The sequence below is a fragment of the Salvelinus namaycush genome, chromosome 6, assembly GCF_016432855.1.
Source record: "Salvelinus namaycush isolate Seneca chromosome 6, SaNama_1.0, whole genome shotgun sequence".
Taxonomy (NCBI): Eukaryota; Metazoa; Chordata; class Actinopteri; order Salmoniformes; family Salmonidae; genus Salvelinus; species Salvelinus namaycush.
In genome coordinates, this window is record NC_052312.1 from 5,873,573 (window position 1) to 5,891,877 (window position 18,305).

General features: G+C 43.3%; 1 protein-coding gene across 2 annotated transcripts in view; it reads right to left on the minus strand.

Annotated features, from left to right (window-relative positions):
* Positions 1–744: 744 nt before the first annotated feature.
* The window catches only part of LOC120049566 (stromal interaction molecule 2-like), an 87,193-nt gene continuing 69,632 nt past the window's right edge, over positions 745–18,305 (minus strand). Inside the window, exons 3-12 of one of the 2 annotated variants that reach the window (XM_038995844.1) lie at positions 17,633–17,744; positions 16,024–16,135; positions 14,273–14,388; positions 13,732–13,909; positions 13,323–13,500; positions 7,179–7,340; positions 3,558–3,658; positions 2,831–3,069; positions 2,456–2,633; positions 745–1,938 (exon numbers count right to left, since the gene is read on the minus strand). In XM_038995844.1, coding sequence (XP_038851772.1) covers positions 1,377–1,938; positions 2,456–2,633; positions 2,831–3,069; positions 3,558–3,658; positions 7,179–7,340; positions 13,323–13,500; positions 13,732–13,909; positions 14,273–14,388; positions 16,024–16,135; positions 17,633–17,744 — 1,938 coding nt within the window. In that variant the 3' untranslated portion in view covers positions 745–1,376. The remainder of the gene's footprint in view (positions 1,939–2,455; positions 2,634–2,830; positions 3,070–3,557; positions 3,659–7,178; positions 7,341–13,322; positions 13,501–13,731; positions 13,910–14,272; positions 14,389–16,023; positions 16,136–17,632; positions 17,745–18,305) is intronic. The other variant, XM_038995845.1, reaches the window with a different exon arrangement.

The following is an 18,305-nucleotide window of genomic DNA, read 5'->3' on the forward strand; positions in this document are numbered from 1 at the left end:
CCAGACATGTCTTCCATTGAGCAGGTTTGGGATGCTCTGGATCGACATGTTCGATAACGTGTTTCAGTTCCCGTCAATATCCAGCAACTTAGCACAGTCATTGAAGAGGAATGGGACAACATTTCACAGAACACAATCAACAGCCTGATCAACTCTATACGAAGGAGATGTGCCACAATGCATGAGGCAAATGGTGGTCATACCAGATACTGACAGGTTTTCTGATCCACACCCCTGCCTTTTATAAAGGTATTTGTGACCAACAGATTCATATCTGTATTTCCCAGTCATGTGAGATTAGGGCCTAGATTAGGGCCTACCTCATTTATTTAAATTGACTGAATTCCTTAACTGTAACTAAATAAAATCATAGAAATTGTTGTTTATATTTTGTTCAGTATAGTAGAATTGTTTTTAGAATAGAATATAGCTCATTATTTGAATTATTTATTTTATAGTCATTATTGCTCATCTTCATCAAGGGTGTCAATAATTTCGAACCTCACTCTCTGTGTGTGTGTGTGTGTGTGTGTGTGTGTGTGTGTGTGTGTGTGTGTGTATATATATATATAGAACAATCCATAACGAGAGACATTGGAAAACGCACCAACTGGTTCTGGCTGCAATAGTCTACCACATGTTGCATCTCCCCAAGGCCTCTATCCATACATCATTCTCTTCTACACATCAATATTTACTCCGCACACAGCGGCGGTCCTTTCCCAGAAAACAGGAAGGCAGTAGTGCAACAAACTCAGCAGGATTTTTATTTCTCAAAGGAAATGAGTCCAGAGCTCAGGAGCCTCTGTCAGACAGGAAGTGATGTCAAGCTAACAAGCCCACCATGTAAACCCCCCTCAGTTTCCAGATAGAACAAGTGTTATTTATTTTGGGGTTCTTTAACTCAAAAAGAACAAGAGAAGACAAGAGAAGTGACCAGGCTAATGCTCTTCACGATTGCCTGGGCGACGGCAGCTGGCACGACCCTTGTCCTTTTGACTTTTCTGTGACCTTTGAAGGCTTGAATGTGAAGCTATGGTCGCGTTACCCTACTCATACGTTGCATGCATCAACCAATGTTTGCGCGCCACATCATCGACTGACAGATTGCTACAACATATGATGTGGTCAGCTGATAAGTAAAATACCTATCCAGGTGTATGTCAGATCTGGTATGCATCAGCAGCGCCCTATGAGTGAAAAAAAAAAGGCATTATTGAAAAATAAGGCTACCGATCTGGAAGAGGTCTGAGGGGTCCAGCCAGAGATACATTCCATCTTGGAAGAGAAAAAAAAGGAACAAAAATAATGTTTTGGCTTCGTTTGATGACGGCCATTTTTTATTAAGGCTAGAATCTCTCTCTCTGTGTGTAGGACTATTTTTTCTTCTTGAACAAGCTCTTGATTTTGGACGAGGACCTCTTGGCCTTGTCTCCGTTGCCACTGGAGTCCTGGGAGGAGGTACTCGGTTGCTTCTGCTCCTTGGCCCCCGTCCCCCTGCCCTCATTGTCCATTGAGGTGAGGGACGGGTAGCGCCCGACCGCTACCCCGCCTGCCCCTGTCATGCTCGCGTGCAGCTGGCCCATGCTATAGGACTTCTCCAGGATGCCGTTGTACATGGCCTTGTTGCCTGCTGACGAAGTGGCGAAGGACATGCTGTGGGACTCTGGGATAGATCCACGGGTGAGGTCGGGCGAACCCTTGTGTTTGTGTCTGTGGTGCTCCAGGGCTGGGGAGGGGGCCGAGGATCCCCCTTGAGGAGGAGGTGAGTCCCGGACATAAGACTGAGGCTCCTGCTGGCTCAGCATCATCAGCTCCTCACGGGAGATCTTGCGGTAGGGGGTCTCTGGGCCCGGTGTGCAGGGGTTGGTGTAGGACTGTTTACGCCCCTTGGAGGAGTTGAGAGAGTCTGTGTCTGAACACGTGTCCTGAGTATCCCTGTCTCCAAGAGGGGGAGATAAAGATAATAAGAGACAGAGACAGAACACACACACAGAGAGAGAGAGCAAGAGAGAGTAAGGGAGAGTAAGATAGAGCGCAGAGAGAAAGGGCACAGCGAGAGGCAGAGAGAGAAGACAAAAAAGAGAGCAGAGCGCGAGAGGCCGAGCGAGAGGCAGAGAGAGACAGAGAGAGAGTATGAGACAGAGCAGAGAGAGCGAGTATGAGGCAGAGAGAGAGAGGAAGTAAGAGAACAGAAAGTAAGAGAGCAGAGAGAGAGAGAGCAGAGAGCAAAATGAAGGAGGGAGCAAGAAACTGAAAGTCAGATCAGCACATATTCAAAGATTCAGACCCCTCTGAATCAGAGGGGTTGGGTTACATGCACAAGGCACATTTCAGTTGAATGTATTCAGTCATACAACTGACTAGGTATCTCCCTTTCCCCTTTCTATTCTGAACGCATTATCATAAACGGACCCGCACAAAAATAGGGCAGAAGTGGTTTAAGGTAACATACCCCTTTCTCTCCATGAAGAAGATATATCCCTCTTCCCCCTCGGGATGATAGGAGAGGGGTGAGCTGGTCATGGAGAGCAGGTCGGGGTCAGCTGACGTCATTGAAGTGCTGTAGAGGCTCCGGCGGGAACGGCACAGGCTGCTATTGCGTGTTAAAGGGGGCCGCATCATAGAGGCTGCTGGGAAAAACCAGAGAGAGAGGGGTTTGTATGGTTACTATCATAATCATACATAGTGGATACTGAATACACACAAATTAAAAACACACATCTTAAATCTATTTGAGCCTTGTTGAGGTCATACTGACCACACACTCTGTCACTTTACAACTGTAAATGGAGTATTTTTGCATTTCCATGACAACCTCCACACTTACAGGTTAACTGTGGAATGATTGGAGGAGTGTCCTCATCGAGGTCGTCCACCCCACCGGCGATGGGGTAGGGGGGCACGGAGACGCGGGGCATGACCACCCAGCTGTGGTCTGAGTACAGGGTGGCAGTCAGGCTGGGAAGCCCAGCGTTGTGCACCAAGGGGAAACCACACAGCTTCTCCATCTGCTGCCAGCGGTGGAGGCGCTCCCTCAGGCAGGCAGTCACCTCCGACAGGGACTTCCTGGAAACAATCAAATGTATTTAGAAAGCCATTTTTATACCAATAGTTATCACCATGTGCTTTCACAGCAAACCGGCCTAGACCTCAAAGAGCAAGCAGAAGCAGAGACACGGTGGCGAATCTCCCTAGAAGGAAGAAATCTAGAGAGGAACCCAGCTCAGAGGGGAGGCCCATCCTCTTCTGGCAGTACTGGCCTTTATCCAGAAACCTGGGTTTGTGTGTTTATATTTGAAGCAGATACCACTAATGCATGGACAAGTTACTCTAATAGGTATTTATACCCGATAGGTAGAGTTTGACATATGTGGGGATCCTGCTAGCCTCCGTCAGTAAGCAATAGATCTGGCATAAATCCCCAAGCCTTTCCACATCAGCCGTCTCACATCCATTCAGCTCAATGGACAAAGACATACGGATCAAGGTGACAATGCACAGCACCATGACTTGACAGCAGAGTAAATGAATGGTGAGCATGCGTCTTCTCTTACTTGGCCTCTAGGATCTTGTGGTCCACCTCGTCCAGTGATGAGCTGTGAGCGACGTGAAGGGTCCCAAACACACTACTCCTCTTTCTGTTGATTTTCTCTGCCTGACACAAAGACATAGACACTGTTGGGTTCTGACAATATGAAATATACTTATTCATTTCACTGAGGGAGAGAGGGTAATGTATAACATTTACATTATGTCAGGTATCCTATTGAAATAGTGAGTGCAGGGAAGTGATCACATATGGCAGGCATTGATTAGGGGAAAGAGACATGGATTTGTGATGAAGGGGCATCGAGATCAGGTCAGGTTAACTTCTTATGGCTGGGGGTGCTATTTTCACGTTCGGATGAAAAGTGTGCCTAGAGTAAACTGCCTGCTACTCAGGCCCAGAAGCTAAGATATGCATATTATTAGTAGATTTGGATAGAAAACAGTTTCTAAAACTGTTTGAATGATGTCTGAGTATAACAGAACTCATATGGCAGGCAAAAACCTGAGAAAAAATCCAACCAGGAAGTGGGAAATCTGAGGTTTGTAGGTTTTCAAGTCTTTGCCTATCCAAGATAGTGTAAATTTGGTCCGATTGCACTTCCTAAGGCTTCCACTAGATGTCAACAGTCTTTAGAACCTTGTTTCAGGCTACTACTGTGAAGGAGGAGAGAATAAGAGCTGTTTGACTAAGGGGTCTGGCAGAATGCCATGAGCTAAGTCAGGCGCGCGGCCGTGAGAGCGAGTTCTGTTCCTCTTCATTTCTAAAGACAAAGGAATTGTCCGGTTGAAACATTATTGAAGATTTATGATAAAAACATCCTAAAGATTGATTATATACATCATTTGACATGTTTCTACGAACTGTAATGGAACTTTTTGACTTTTCGTCTGGACTAAGTGCCTGCGCCTCGTGAATTTGGATTTGTGAACTAAACGCGCGAACAAAAAGGAGGTATTTGGACATAAATGGACTTTATCGAACAAAACAAACAGTTATTGTGGAACTGGGATTCCTGGGAGTGCATTCCAATGAAGATCATCAAAGGTAAGTGAATATTTATAATGCTATTTCTGACTTCTGTTGACTCCACATGGCGGGTATCTGTATGGCTTGTTTTGGTGCCTGAGCGCTGTACTCAGATTATTGCATGGTGTGCTTTTTGAGTAAAGCTTTTTTGAAATCTGACACAGCGGTTGCATTAAGGAGAAGTATATCTTTAAGCTTTCATAGTGTCGATTGAGTTTTCACTCTGAGACTGAGAACCTAACAACACTATATGGCTGATCTCCACTATCATTCAATATATCCATTCTATGCTACATGTTCATGCCTTATCTTGTGAAAAATCGGCCCATTGTAGCAGCTGTTCATGAATACATTCCTACAGTGCCTTCAGAAAGTATTCTCACCCCTTGACTTTTTCCACATTTTGTCGTGTTACAGCCTGAATTTAAAATGGATTAAACTGAGATGTTTTGTCACTGGCCTACACACAATACCCCATAATGTCAAAGTGAAATTATGTTTTTAGACCTTTTAAAAAATGTATTTAAAAAATGAAAATCTGAAATGTCTTGAGTCAATAAGTATTCAACCCCTTTGTTATGGCAAGCCTGAATAAGTTCAGGAGTAAAAATGTGCTTAACAAGTCACATAAGTTGCATGGACTCACTCTGTGTGCAATAATAGTGTTTAACATGATTTTTTTATGATTACCTCATTTCTGTTCCCCACATATACAATTACAGTATCTGTAAGGTCCCTCAGACGAGCAGTGAATTTCAAACAGATTTAACCACAAAGACTAAGGAGGTTTTCCAACACCTCGCAAAGGGCACCTAATGGTAGATGAGTAAAACATTTCAAAAAGCAGACATTGAATATCCCTTTGAGCATGATGAAGTTATTAATTACACTTTGGATGGTGTATCAAAACACCCAGTCACTACAAAGATACAGGCGTCCTTCCTAGCTCAGTTGCTGGAGAGGAAGGAAACCGCTCAGGGATTTCACCATGAGGCCAATGGTGACTTTAAAACAGTTACAGAGTTTAATGGCTGTGATAGGAGAAAACAGATGATGGATCAACAACATTGTAGTTACTTCAGAATACTAAACTAGTTGACAGAGTGAAAAGGGAGCCTGTATAGAAAACAAATATTCCAAAACATGCATCCTGTTTACAATAAAGGCACTGAAGCAAAACTGCTAAAATGTGGCAAAGAAATTAACTTTATGTCCTGAATACAAAGTGTTATGTATTGGGGCAAATCCAACACAACACATCACTGAGTACCATTATTCATATTTTCAAGCATGGTGGTAGCTGCATCAAGTTGAGTGTATGCTTGTCATCGGCAAGGACTAAGGAGTTTTTCGAGGATAAAAAGAAACAGAATAGAGCTAAGCACAGTCTTAAAACCTGGATCAGTCTGCTTTCAGACACAGAGACAAATTCACCTTCCAGCAGGATGATAACCTGAAACACCAGGACAAATATACACTGGAGTTGCTTACCAAGACAACATTGAATGTTCCTGTGTGGCCCAGTTAAAGTTTTGTCTTAAAATCGGCTTGACTTGAAAATGTCAAGACTTGAAAATGGCTGGCTAGAATGATTAACAACCAACTCGACAGAGCTTGAATAATGTTTAATACATGTGCGCAAAGCTCTTCGAGACTTACCCAGAAAGACTAACAGCTGTATTCGCTGCTAAAGGAAGTGTGAATACATATGTAAATGAGATACAGTATTTCTGCATTTCAATACAGTTGCAAACATTTCTAAAAACATGTTTTTACTTTGTCATTATGGGGTATTGTGTGTACATGGGTGAGATACAAAGTCAATGTAATCCATTTTTTGAATTCAGGCTGTAACAACAAAATGTGTAATAAGTGTATGTGAATACATATTGTGTATGAATACTTTCTGAAGGTACTGTACATCTCTTGCCAAGACCACAATCTGTTGGCTAGAGCAGAAACAGACTGGTATCTAGACTGATACACAATACAATTTACTACAGCGACTAGTTTGATCAATAAGTCCTCAAATTGGGCCACATCTACTTTAATGAGAGCAACATATTGCTGTGTCTCCTGGTTTCTGCTATCACAGCGCCGCATTTAATTGACTTCTGAAATTGCCTGATGAGTCAGTCTCGCTGCAAAGGCAAAAACAAAGGCAAAAACAAACAATGCAATTAAAAAGTAATTTAGCTGTGTCATTAAAAAAAACTCATTAGGAAAAAAAAACTTTAATTTTGTTTCTTTGTGTGTGTGTGGGCGCGTTTGCCTGTCCGTGTATCTGTGTGCACACGCGTCTGCCTGTCCGTGTATCTGTGTGCACACGCGTCTGCCTGTCCGTGTATCTGTGTGCGTGCTTGTGTGTGTGTGTGTGTGTGCTTACGTGCGTGTAAGTTTTCAATTATACAAGGGCAACGCTTGTTCCAAATTGCACCTCAGAATTGAACACTCAACTCGTTTACAAAGTCAGAACCCAGTGAGGTTTGAACCAAATCCTGTTACACCCCAAAATCCCCCTAAAGTCTGCTCCTACTTAGAAAAACTCTCTCAAAGGACGTGATGTCTTAGCGATGTCATTTGTTCTCCAGGAAGTTACCTCTTCCTTAGCGACCATGAGCTGTAGCTCCGCACTGTGTTTCTTGATGTTGTAGTACTGGACCTCCACCTCGTGGGTGAGTTGTAGCCACATCTGTAGGGCGTCTGGCACCGACCACTCTGTCTGCATCTCCTTCTCCGCCCGCTTCAGGGCCATACGAACCTGGAGACAGGAGGGGGGACACATTTAGGCGTCGCACAAGTATGAAATAAAACGGTATCATGGCATAAAAGTGGGGGCAGTACTGTTACTGTACATAAGGGATGGTATTATGCAATGCACAGGGGAAGGGTGTCAAATGCTTTACTGTGGAATACCAGTATACACAGAGGAATAGTATTCTATGTGTGGTAAGCATATGATCTGAATTCCACACTGCAATCCCAATTACCATATGAATGCATTGTACTGTACGCGCCACTAGGGGGAAGTATTTCACGTGACACAGAGAGACAGGATTTGACGCTACACAGGGGGACAGTATTTCACATGACACAGGTGGACAGTATTCTGTTTATCATTTCAAAGGGAGGGAATTGTACCGGTGAGAAAATGTACCAGTAAACTAGCAGATGTACGGAAACGTTCAAGGATTTTAGGTCATTTTCATAACATGTAAAAGATCGAATAATAAAACAAGATGTTTTAAATATGAAAAATAGATTGACAAAGCTGTAAAACATTATCTTAAATATTAACTTAGTGAATACCATTGGTGTTTAATATGAGGGTTTCAGCATGAACTACCCTTTATCATTTTTACACTTATTTGACTATGTCTATATGTTTTTGTTGTCAATGTTTTGGGGCTAAACTGGGGGCAGACGTAGTCTATAGTTGGAAGAGTAGCAGAGTTAATAGCTAATTATGTCATTAGGCAGGTCTCCATTGACAAAAGCAATATCTCAAAACTAAAACATTGTGACGTGTGTAATGGAAACGGCAGATAGGAGAAACGCTCTAAAGAACGATAAAAATAAAAATGCTGTTTGGCAGGGATGGATTATTATTTTGTCTAACTTTCTTTTTTTGCGACAAATGATGATGAAAAAGACGGTTCTTCAAATAAATTATTTTTGCCAAATAATTTTGAAGGTACTCGGGGGGGACGTGATGTCATCACGCAACTAACTAGAAAGCCACTCCACATTGTTGCATCTGATTTCTATAAAAGCTTTCTAAATGTTGATTAGATGCTTTTTTTATTAAATTAGGCTATTTTCTCTTTCACCAAATGGTCTATCCACTAAAACTCGTGGACAATATTGACACATAGATTATACCAAAAATGAATATTTTATATGAAAAATAAGAAAATTCTGTTATTCAAGTATACATTACCCACATACACACACTGAGTATCTCTCTCTCTCAGATTCCAGCTACTGATTCATGAATGGACGTATAAATACTGTAAATATACCAAAGAAAGGTCTGTTAATTGCTCACTTGAATATATGCAGTTTAAGGAACAAAAGTCATGAAATATGCTGTCTAGTGCAGTCAAACAATATTCATGTATTGGCAATATGAGAGACTCACTTGGACTCTTATTTTGAGGATGCTGAGATCTCTATACATGGAGACAATATGTTCAGGAGGGACAGAAATAGATATGGAGGTGGAGTTCCAGTTTACATCCAGAGGCATATTCAAGCAAAACAACGTAAGGACTTAATGTTCAATGGAATAGAGGCGCAATGGGTGATTTTTTTTAATACAAACTGTCCAAAGAGAAAGTTATTTCTGTTGCCAATGTATGTAACCTGACCCAAGTTATGACATTACCAACCAGAACGTTCACTAATAGGTCTGGTATCACATCATCAACTCGTATCGATCACATTTTTACCAACATGGCTGAACGTTGTTCTAAAGCTGTATCAGTGGCACTAGGTTGCAGTGATCATAACTTGGTTGCACTCACTAGGAAAACTAAAATACCCAAGGCTGTCTCTAAGGTAATCTACCGCCTGTCCTACAGAGGGTTCAATCAGGACTCATTTGTGGATGAGATTAAGAATGTGCCATGTTTAGAAGTGTGTAGTACGGATGATCCTGAAATGTCACTATCACACTTGTTTATGAATTATTTATGAGTATAGCTGATAAGCACGCCCCTTTAAGAAAATGCACTGTGACGTCAAACGGTGCCCCGTGGATTGATGATGAGCTGAGAAATTTAATGATTCAACGGTATGATGCCAAAAAAGTAGCAGATAATTCTGGTAATTTGTTTGATAAGCAAAGTTATTGTAAATGAATAAATCTTGTGACCAAGCTAAACAAAGAAAAGAAGAAAGGATTCTATCAGCACCAAATTGATGAAGTGAAGGGTGATGGGAAAAAAGCTGTGGAGAACGTTGAACACTATTATGGGTAGGAATTCTAACATGTCCGCCTCTTTTTGTTGAATCAGAGGATATATTTATTACAAAACCACATGACAACGCAAACTACTTTAATGAATATTTTACAGGCAAAGTGGACAAATTGAGGAATGCTATGATTCCAACTGATGGCTCCGTGTCATATACCCTTATAAAAGATTGTATCATGAAGGAGAGGCTATACAGGTTCAAATGTCATCCAGTAGAAGAAGAAGAGGCAGAAAGGATGCTGTTGTCTCTTTCTGATGACACGTCACCTGGTACAGATCATCTAGACACCAAATTGCTTAGAGTCACAGCTAACCAAATATCTACACAATCTCTCATATTTTTAATAAGTGCTTGATGTATGAGGTGTGCCCAGAAGTCTGGAAAGAGTCAAAGGTTATTCCACTACCTAAGGATAAAAAAATCTGCATTCACTGGTCCTAATAGTCATACTATAAGCTTGCTGCCTGTGTTAAGTAAATTATTGGAAAAAATTGTATCTGTACAAATCAAGGATTATTTCTCATGTAATGGTCTGATAACAGGTTTCCAGCATACAAAGAAGGGCGTTCTATGAGTACGGCCTTAGCACAAATGACAGATGATTGGTTAAAGAGTATGGATGGCAGGAAGTTAGATGGTGCAGTGTTGCTGGATTTCAGTGCTGCTTTTGATGTAATTGATCATGAACTGTTACTAGGAAAACTCAAATGTTATGGTTTTAAGGATGTAGCTCTGTCCTGGATAGAAAGATATCTATCCAGGAGAAGGCAAAAAGTGTTCTTTAAAATGGTAGCTTTTCAAATAGTAAAGATATACATCGTGGTGTTCCTCAAGGAAGCTGCCTATGCCCACTGCTCTACTAAATCTTTACTAATGATTTACCTTCAGTAATGAACAAAGCAAGAGTGGTCATGTATGCTGATGACTCTACAATGTATACCGCAGCATCAGAATGTAATGAGCTAACAGATGTACTGAGCAGTGAAATAAGAATGGTGTCTGAGTGGGTTGATATGAACAAATTGGTGTTGAACATTTCTAAAACTAAATGTATTGTATTTGGTTCAAGATATATGCTTGCTGATGACCCCCAATTGAATTAGTTGATGAATAGAATACATGTAGAGCAAGTGGAAAAAAACAAAACTACTAGGCGTCATCTTGGACGCAGCTTTATCATGGTCAGAACACATAGATAATATTGTTGTTAAAATGGGTAAGGGAATTGCTGTTACAAGAAAATGTTCAGAGTATGTAACATCTAGCACTCTGAATCAGGTGATTCAATCCCTGGTCCTATCACACTTAGAGTACTGTCCAGTTATATGGTCAATCCCTGGTCCTATCACACTTAGAGTACTGCCCAGTTATATGGTTAATCCCTGGTCCTATCACACTTAGAGTACTGCCCAGTTATATGGTTAATCCCTGGTCCTATCACACTTAGAGTACTGTCCAGTTATATGGTCAATCCCTGGTCCTATCACACTTAGAGTACTGTCCAGTTATATGGTTAATCGCTGGTCCTATCACACTTAGAGTACTTTCCAGTTATATGGTTAATCCCTGGTCCTATCACACTTAGAGTACTGTCCAGTTATATGGTCAATCCCTGGTCCTATCACACTTAGAGTACTGCCCAGTTATATGGTTAATCCCTGGTCCTATCACACTTAGAGTACTGTCCAGTTATATGGTTAATCCCTGGTCCTATCACACTTAGAGTACTGTCCAGTTATATGGTCAATCCCTGGTCCTATCACACTTAGAGTACTGCCCAGTTATATGGTTAATCCCTGGTCCTATCACACTTAGAGTACTGCCCAGTTATATGGTTAATCCCTGGTCCTATCACACTTAGAGTACTGCCCAGTTATATGGTTAATCCCTGGTCCTATCATACTTAGAGTACTGCCCAGTTATATGGTTAATCCCTGGTCCTATCACACTTAGAGTACTGCCCGGTTATATGGTTAATCCCTGGTCCTATCACACTTAGAGTACTGTCCAGTTATATGGTCATCTGCAGCAAAGAGAGATATAAAAAATCTCCAAATGGCTCAGAACAGGGCTGGCAGATTACCTCTTCATTGCTCTAACCATATGAATATTATCCAAATGCATCAGAATCTCTCATGGCTTCACATTAAAAACAAATTACTATCTAGTCTTCTGATTTCCTTTAGGAATGTTATATTTAAAAATATATATATATATTTTTCAGTCCAATTAGTACATACTAGCAACACGCATAACCACAAAACCAGACAGGCAAATTCAGGGCAGCTACAAACAACTCAAGCCAAGGACAAATCGCCTAAAAATCTACAGTTTTATATAGAGCTATAGCCGAATGGAACTTTTACCAATCCATATTTCTCAGGCAAAAAGTAAATCCACCTTCAAGAAAAAAATTAAAGAACATCTAATGTGATAGACCATATGACTGGACAGGAAATAGATAGTATCAACTGAATGTTAAAACCCCTCTTGGATAGGGGGCCCTATTTTCACATTCGGATGAAAAGCGTACCCAAACTAAACTGCCTGCTACTCAGGCCCAGAAGCTAGGATATGCATATTTTTAGTATATTTGGATAGAAAACACTCTGAAGTTTCTAAAACTGTTTGAATAATGTCTGTGAGTATAACAGAACTGATTTGGCAGGCGAAACCCTGAGCACAATCCATCCAGGGAAAACATTTTTTGAGGTCAATCTGTTTTCCATTGATTTCCTATGGCAAGCCCGTTTTAATAGAAATATGCTTGCAGTTCCTATAGCTTCCACTAGATGTCAACAGTCTTTAGAAATTGGTTGATGTTTTTCTTTTGAGAAACGAAGAAGTAGCTTTCCTTTCCTTTCTGGGTGTATAGCCAAGTGTACTCTTTTGTTTGGGGCGTGTGACCTGAAGCTCGCTCCACTTTCATTTTATCCGCTATTGAACGCAGTTTATCCCGTCTTAAATTTGATCGATTATTTACGTTTTAAAATACGTAAAGTTGGATTCGGAAAGTTGTTTGAAATGTTTGGACAAAGTTTACAGGTAAACTTATTAGATATTTTGTAGTCATGCTGGGCGAGTTGGAACCAGTGTCTTTCTGAATAAAACGCGCCAAATAAATTGACATTTTGGGGATATAACGATGGAATTAATCGAACAAAAATATAATTTGCGATGTTTATGGGACATATTGGAGTGCCAACAGGAGAAGCTCTTCAAAGTTAAGGCATGAATTATATCGTTATTTCTGAGTTTTGTGTCGCGCCTGGCGGGTTGAAATATGATTGTCATGTGTTTGTTTGATGGGGTGCTGTCCTCAGATAATCGCATGGTTTGCTTTCGCCGTAAATCCTTTTTGAAATCTGACACGTTGGCTAGATTAACAAGAAGTTAAGCTTTAATTTGGTGTATTGTACTTGTAAATGTATGAAAAAAAAATCTGCATTTTTATCGGATGTTGTCAAATCGATCCCGCAGAGATTTGATCCATAAGAAGTTTAAATGTGTTTCCTGTCAGGTATTTTAATTATCTGTATTGTCTACTTGTTGAATGTTTATGTCTTGATTGTGGTTGTTTGTAATGTCTTGTTAATTATGGCGTTAGCTAAGGAGGATCCTTATAAAAATTACTAAATTAAATGACCGGTTTCCATAAATTACCGGTTAGTTACCAAAATTAGTTAACATTCTGGTAACTTTGGTAAATGACCGGTAGTTTTGCAACCTTAATGACATGCGACACACTCTCAATGGTTCCTACCTGCACCAGCTCCTCCTCTGCGTATTTGAGGCGGCTGAGCTCACACTCGGCACCCTGACGGAGCTCCCGGAGGCGGTACGACTCCTTCTTGGCCCCGCTGATCTCGTCTCTCATCTTCTGCTCCAGGTTCTGCTTCTCAACCGCCACTGTGCGGTTCTCCTCCTGCGCCTTCTCCAACCTGGGGAGAGCCATGAAAACCTGACATCATCACCATCCAAAAACAACCTACTTCACGTAATATACCCGAACCTTGGGCCCAGTCCAATGCATCAGATGTTACACAAAGAGATCGGAACCTTTTAACAAGGTGGCTAGGTGTTCTAGTGAGGTCAGGACAATACCTGTAACATCTATATAAAAGTATACACACCCTTTATAAAACCTTAATAAAAACTACTAGGTTACGTACCGTCCCTGTAGGTCCATGAGGCTCTGCTCAGCACTCTGCAGGCTCTCCAAGTCCTTCATCATCTGTCCCATGTGGACCCGGGAAGACTTGTTCTGGATGTAAGCGAACCAGCAGCCTCCCACCCCAATCACTATAGATACCATCAACACAAAGTCCTTCAACCAGTTGTGTTGCGGACCTGGGGGAGAGAGGGATGGAATGGAACATTGTTTATTGGCGGTCCAGCACAGCTCAGTTGGTAGAGCATGACCCTTGCAATGCCATGATAGTGGGTTCGATTCCCGTGACCACCCATACGTTAAAAAGCATTACGGACGTATTGACCTTACAGGAAAACTGTACTATAGTATGTATGGTATCTTTGGATTGATGGTTTGGTAAAAAGGTCCTGGTGAATGTAGAGAAGGGGGTCTGCAGATCAGAGTAATATTGTTGATCATTTCCTGAGTATGATGACATATGATGAGTAATCATGGTTCTTACCCAGACACCCCCGTAGTGGCACCAAACACTCTCATATATACACGTATGTTGTACTTACGTGAGGGAGGGCCAAAGAGCACAGCGTCTAGTGCTTTGAGATTCAGTTTCTGTTTGTGCCGCTGGTCTAATATCTTTAGCCGACCCGACATAAACGACGGTTCGTTCGCCGCTAATCTGAAACAGAGAGAGAAAATGAAACGTGTTGAGAACGACATCCTCCACTGAGAACTAGAATAGAACTCTGATCAACCAACTACACAGTATGTGATACATGACCAAGCAAGACAAGGTCTGTCTTGAACAGGCGTTGGCATCTGAGTGCGTGTCAGTGTGCGTGTGCGTGTCAGTGTGCGTGTGCGTGTCAGTGTGCGTGTGCGTGTCAGTGTGCGTGTCAGTGTGCGTGTCAGTGTGCGTGTGCGTGTCAGTGTGTGTGCGTGTCAGTGTGTGTGCGTGTCAGTGTGCGTGTCAGTGTGCGTGTCAGTGTGCGTGTGCGTGTGTGTGTGCGTGTCAGTGTGCGTGTCAGTGTGCGTGTCAGTGTGCGTGTGCGTGTGTGTGTGCGTGTCAGTGTGCGTGTCAGTGTGCGTGTCAGTGTGCGTGTCAGTGTGCGTGTCAGTGTGCGTGTCAGTGTGCGTGTGCGTGTCAGTGTGCGTGTGCGTGTCAGTGTGCGTGTCAGTGTGCGTGTCAGTGTGCGTGTCAGTGTGCGTGTCAGTGTGCGTGTGCGTGTCAGTGTGCGTGTCAGTGTGCGTGTGCGTGTCAGTGTGCGTGTGCGTGTGCGTGTCAGTGTGCGTGTCAGTGTGCGCGTCAGTGTGCGCGTCAGTGTGCGCGTCAGTGTGCGTGTGCGCGTCAGTGTGCGCGTCAGTGTGCGCGTCAGTGTGCGCGTCAGTGTGCGCGTCAGTGTGCGCGTCAGTGTGCGCGTCAGTGTGCGCGTCAGTGTGCGCGCGCGTGCGCGTCAGTGCGTGTGCGCGTCAGTGCGTGTGCGCGTCAGTGCGTGTGCGCGTCAGTGCGTGTGCGCGTCAGTGCGTGTGCGCGTCAGTGCGTGTGCGTCAGTGCGTGTGCGTCAGTGCGTGTGCGTCAGTGCGTGTCTGAACATGTCGGTGTACTCGTGCCACCACCACCATCATAAACAGGATCAGACAACATGGCAGCCAGCGACACCCAATCCACTCCTGTGACATCATTTAATGAGTCAGCACCCCACGGGTACGGGGGTAAAACAACACCCTTGACCCCCTTCAACCCTCCTCTTCAACCCATGTAGTCATTCCATACATGAGTACATGGTCTCAGCGAGTCTCGTTCCTGAAGAGATTCTAATATAACTGCTCTGACTCTCCCCTTCGTGTCATTGGTCCCGTCTAAACAAGTTCAAGTCCATTTAAAGGTGACACCTTGATATAACAATCACCTGCTGACTCCGGAGTCATGACATAAACTGGGATGTCTAAACTGCACTAACGTGACCATCTGACTACACGGGTGGGGAGATTGTTAGTCGAAGTGGGCATATGTTTTATGTGTGTGTGATATTTGATCATTTCTCTCCCATTCCACCTGCACTACCTCACATATCCAGCAGAAGGAAGCATTGGTCCGAGTAACATATTGAGCTGTGTTTATGATGTGCCGTTCAACTTCTCAACCTGAACCTGAAACCGTGTAGCATATATCTACATCTTGATAAAGCAGTGCAAGGCGACATCTTCCCCATCACACAAAATCACCACTGTTTACGCATCATGTAAGACACGATTCAGTTCAGTGGTGTTCTGGATGTTGTTGGTGTCTTGTGTTGTGTGATAATGTAGTCACCGAGGAAGAGTGTTTCCATTGATCCGGAACTCTCTGAAGCTCATCTCGTACTGAGGCAGCTCCACAGCTTCCTTCAGCCACTGGACCGTGTCCTCCGTCGTCCAGTTATGAACTACAGACAGAGAGACTGAAATTGACATTTTCTTCTCCCATCTACCCTCTCTCCCTTCCATTTACCCTCTCTCCCTTCCTCCCTTCCATGTACCCCCTCTACCTTCCATGTACCCCCTCTCCCTTCCATGTACCCCCTCTCCCTTCCATGTACCCCCTCTCCCCAGCAATTAGATTGCTGAACAATTCATAAAAATCGCCACCGGACAATTTACATTGACACCCCCCTCCTCTTGTACACTGTTGCTACTCGCTGTTTGTTTGTTACCTATGTATAGTCACTTCACCCCCACCTACATGTAGAGATTACCTCAACCGGCCTGTACCCCTGCACACTGACTCGGTACCGGTGCCCCCTGTATATAGCCTCCACACTGACTCGGTACCGGTGCCCCCTGTATATAGCCTCCACACTGACTCGGTACCGGTGCCCCCTGTATATAGCCTCATTACTAACCTGTACCCCTGCACACTGACTCGGTACCGGTGCCCCCTGTATATATTCTCGTTATTGTTACTTTTCATTATTACTTTTTATTTAAGCCTACTTGGTAAATATGTTCTTCTTCTTGAACTGCACTGTTGGTTAAGGGCTTGTAAGAAAGCGTATCACGTTAAAGTTTCCACTTGTTGTATTCGGCGCATGTGACAAATAAAGTTTGATTTGATTTACCCTCTCTCCCTTCCTCCCTCCCATTTACCCTCTCTCCCTTCCATTTACCCTCTCCCTTCCTCCCATTTACCCTCTCTCCCTTCCTCCCTCCCATTTACCCTCTCTCCCTCCCATTTACCCTCTCTCCCTCCCATTTACCCTCTCTCCCTTCCTCCCTCCCATTTACCCTCTCTCCCTCCCATTTACCCTCTCTCCCTTCCTCCCTTCCATTTATCCTCTCTCCCTTCCTCCCTCCCATTTACCCTCTCTCCCTCCCATTTACCCTCTCTCCCTTCCTCCCTTCCATTTACCCTCTCTCCCTTCCATTTACCCTCTCTCCCTTCCATTTACCCTCTCTCCATTCCTCTCTCCCATTTACCCTCTCTCCCTTCCTCCCTCTCTCCCATTCACCCTCTCTCCCTTCCTCCCTCTCTCCCATTCACCCTCTCTCCCTTCCTCCCTCCCATTTACCCTCTCTCCCTCCCTATTTTAAACCCCTCCATCTCTCTCCCTCCCTATTTTAAACCCCTCCATCTATCTCCCTCCCTATTTTAAACCCCTCCATCTATCTCTCTCCCCTCTCTCCTCCCTCCATCTCTCTCCTCTCTCCTCCCTCCATCTCTCTCCCCTCTCTCCTCCCTCCATCTCTCTCCCCTCTCTCCTCCCTCCATCTCTCTCCCCTCTCTCCTCCCTCCATCTCTCTCCCCTCTCTCCTCCTCTCTCCTACCTTCGGAGGTTTTCCAGCCCCTCCATCTCTCTCCCCTCTCTCCTCCCTCCATCTCTCTCCTACCTTCGGAGGTTTTCCAGCCCCTCCATCTCTCTCCCCTCCCTCCATCTCTCTCCTACCTTCGGAGGTTTTCCAGCCCTTCCACAGCTCCTCCACAGTGATGTGTTGGTCTTCCCTGTGAAGGTTACTGTGTTTGTTCGTTTGTTGTTGCTTCATATCTTCTCTAATAAACTGCAAGAAGAAAAACACATTTGGTTATTATTACTGGTTATTCTATCATTACAGACTGCAATGAAACTGACACAGTGTGAACATAAACTAACTGAAGTTAAATAGAGGTATAGAGTTATGACATTGTAGAGAATCATGGATACCAGCAGACGTGCCTTTCAGTGTGATGTGAGATCTATTAGTTGTGTCTCTATTAGAAGTTGGCTGATTAATTAGGGACGATTTCAAATTGTAATAACAATCGGTAATCTGCCTTTTTGTACACCGATTATGGCCGATTACATTGTAATCCACGAGGAAACTGCGTGGCAGGCTGACCACCTGTTACGTGAGTGCAGCGTAAAAAGGACCTTGTGGCTGCAAGGAGCCAAGGTACGTTGCTAGCTAGCATTAAACTTATCTTATAAAAAACAATCAATCTTCACATAATCACTAGTTATAACTACACATGGTTGATGATATTACTAGTTTATCTAGCGTGTCCTGCGTTGCATATAATCAATGTGGTGCCTGTTAATTTATCATCGCATCACAGCCTACTTCAACTTCGCCAAAAGGGTG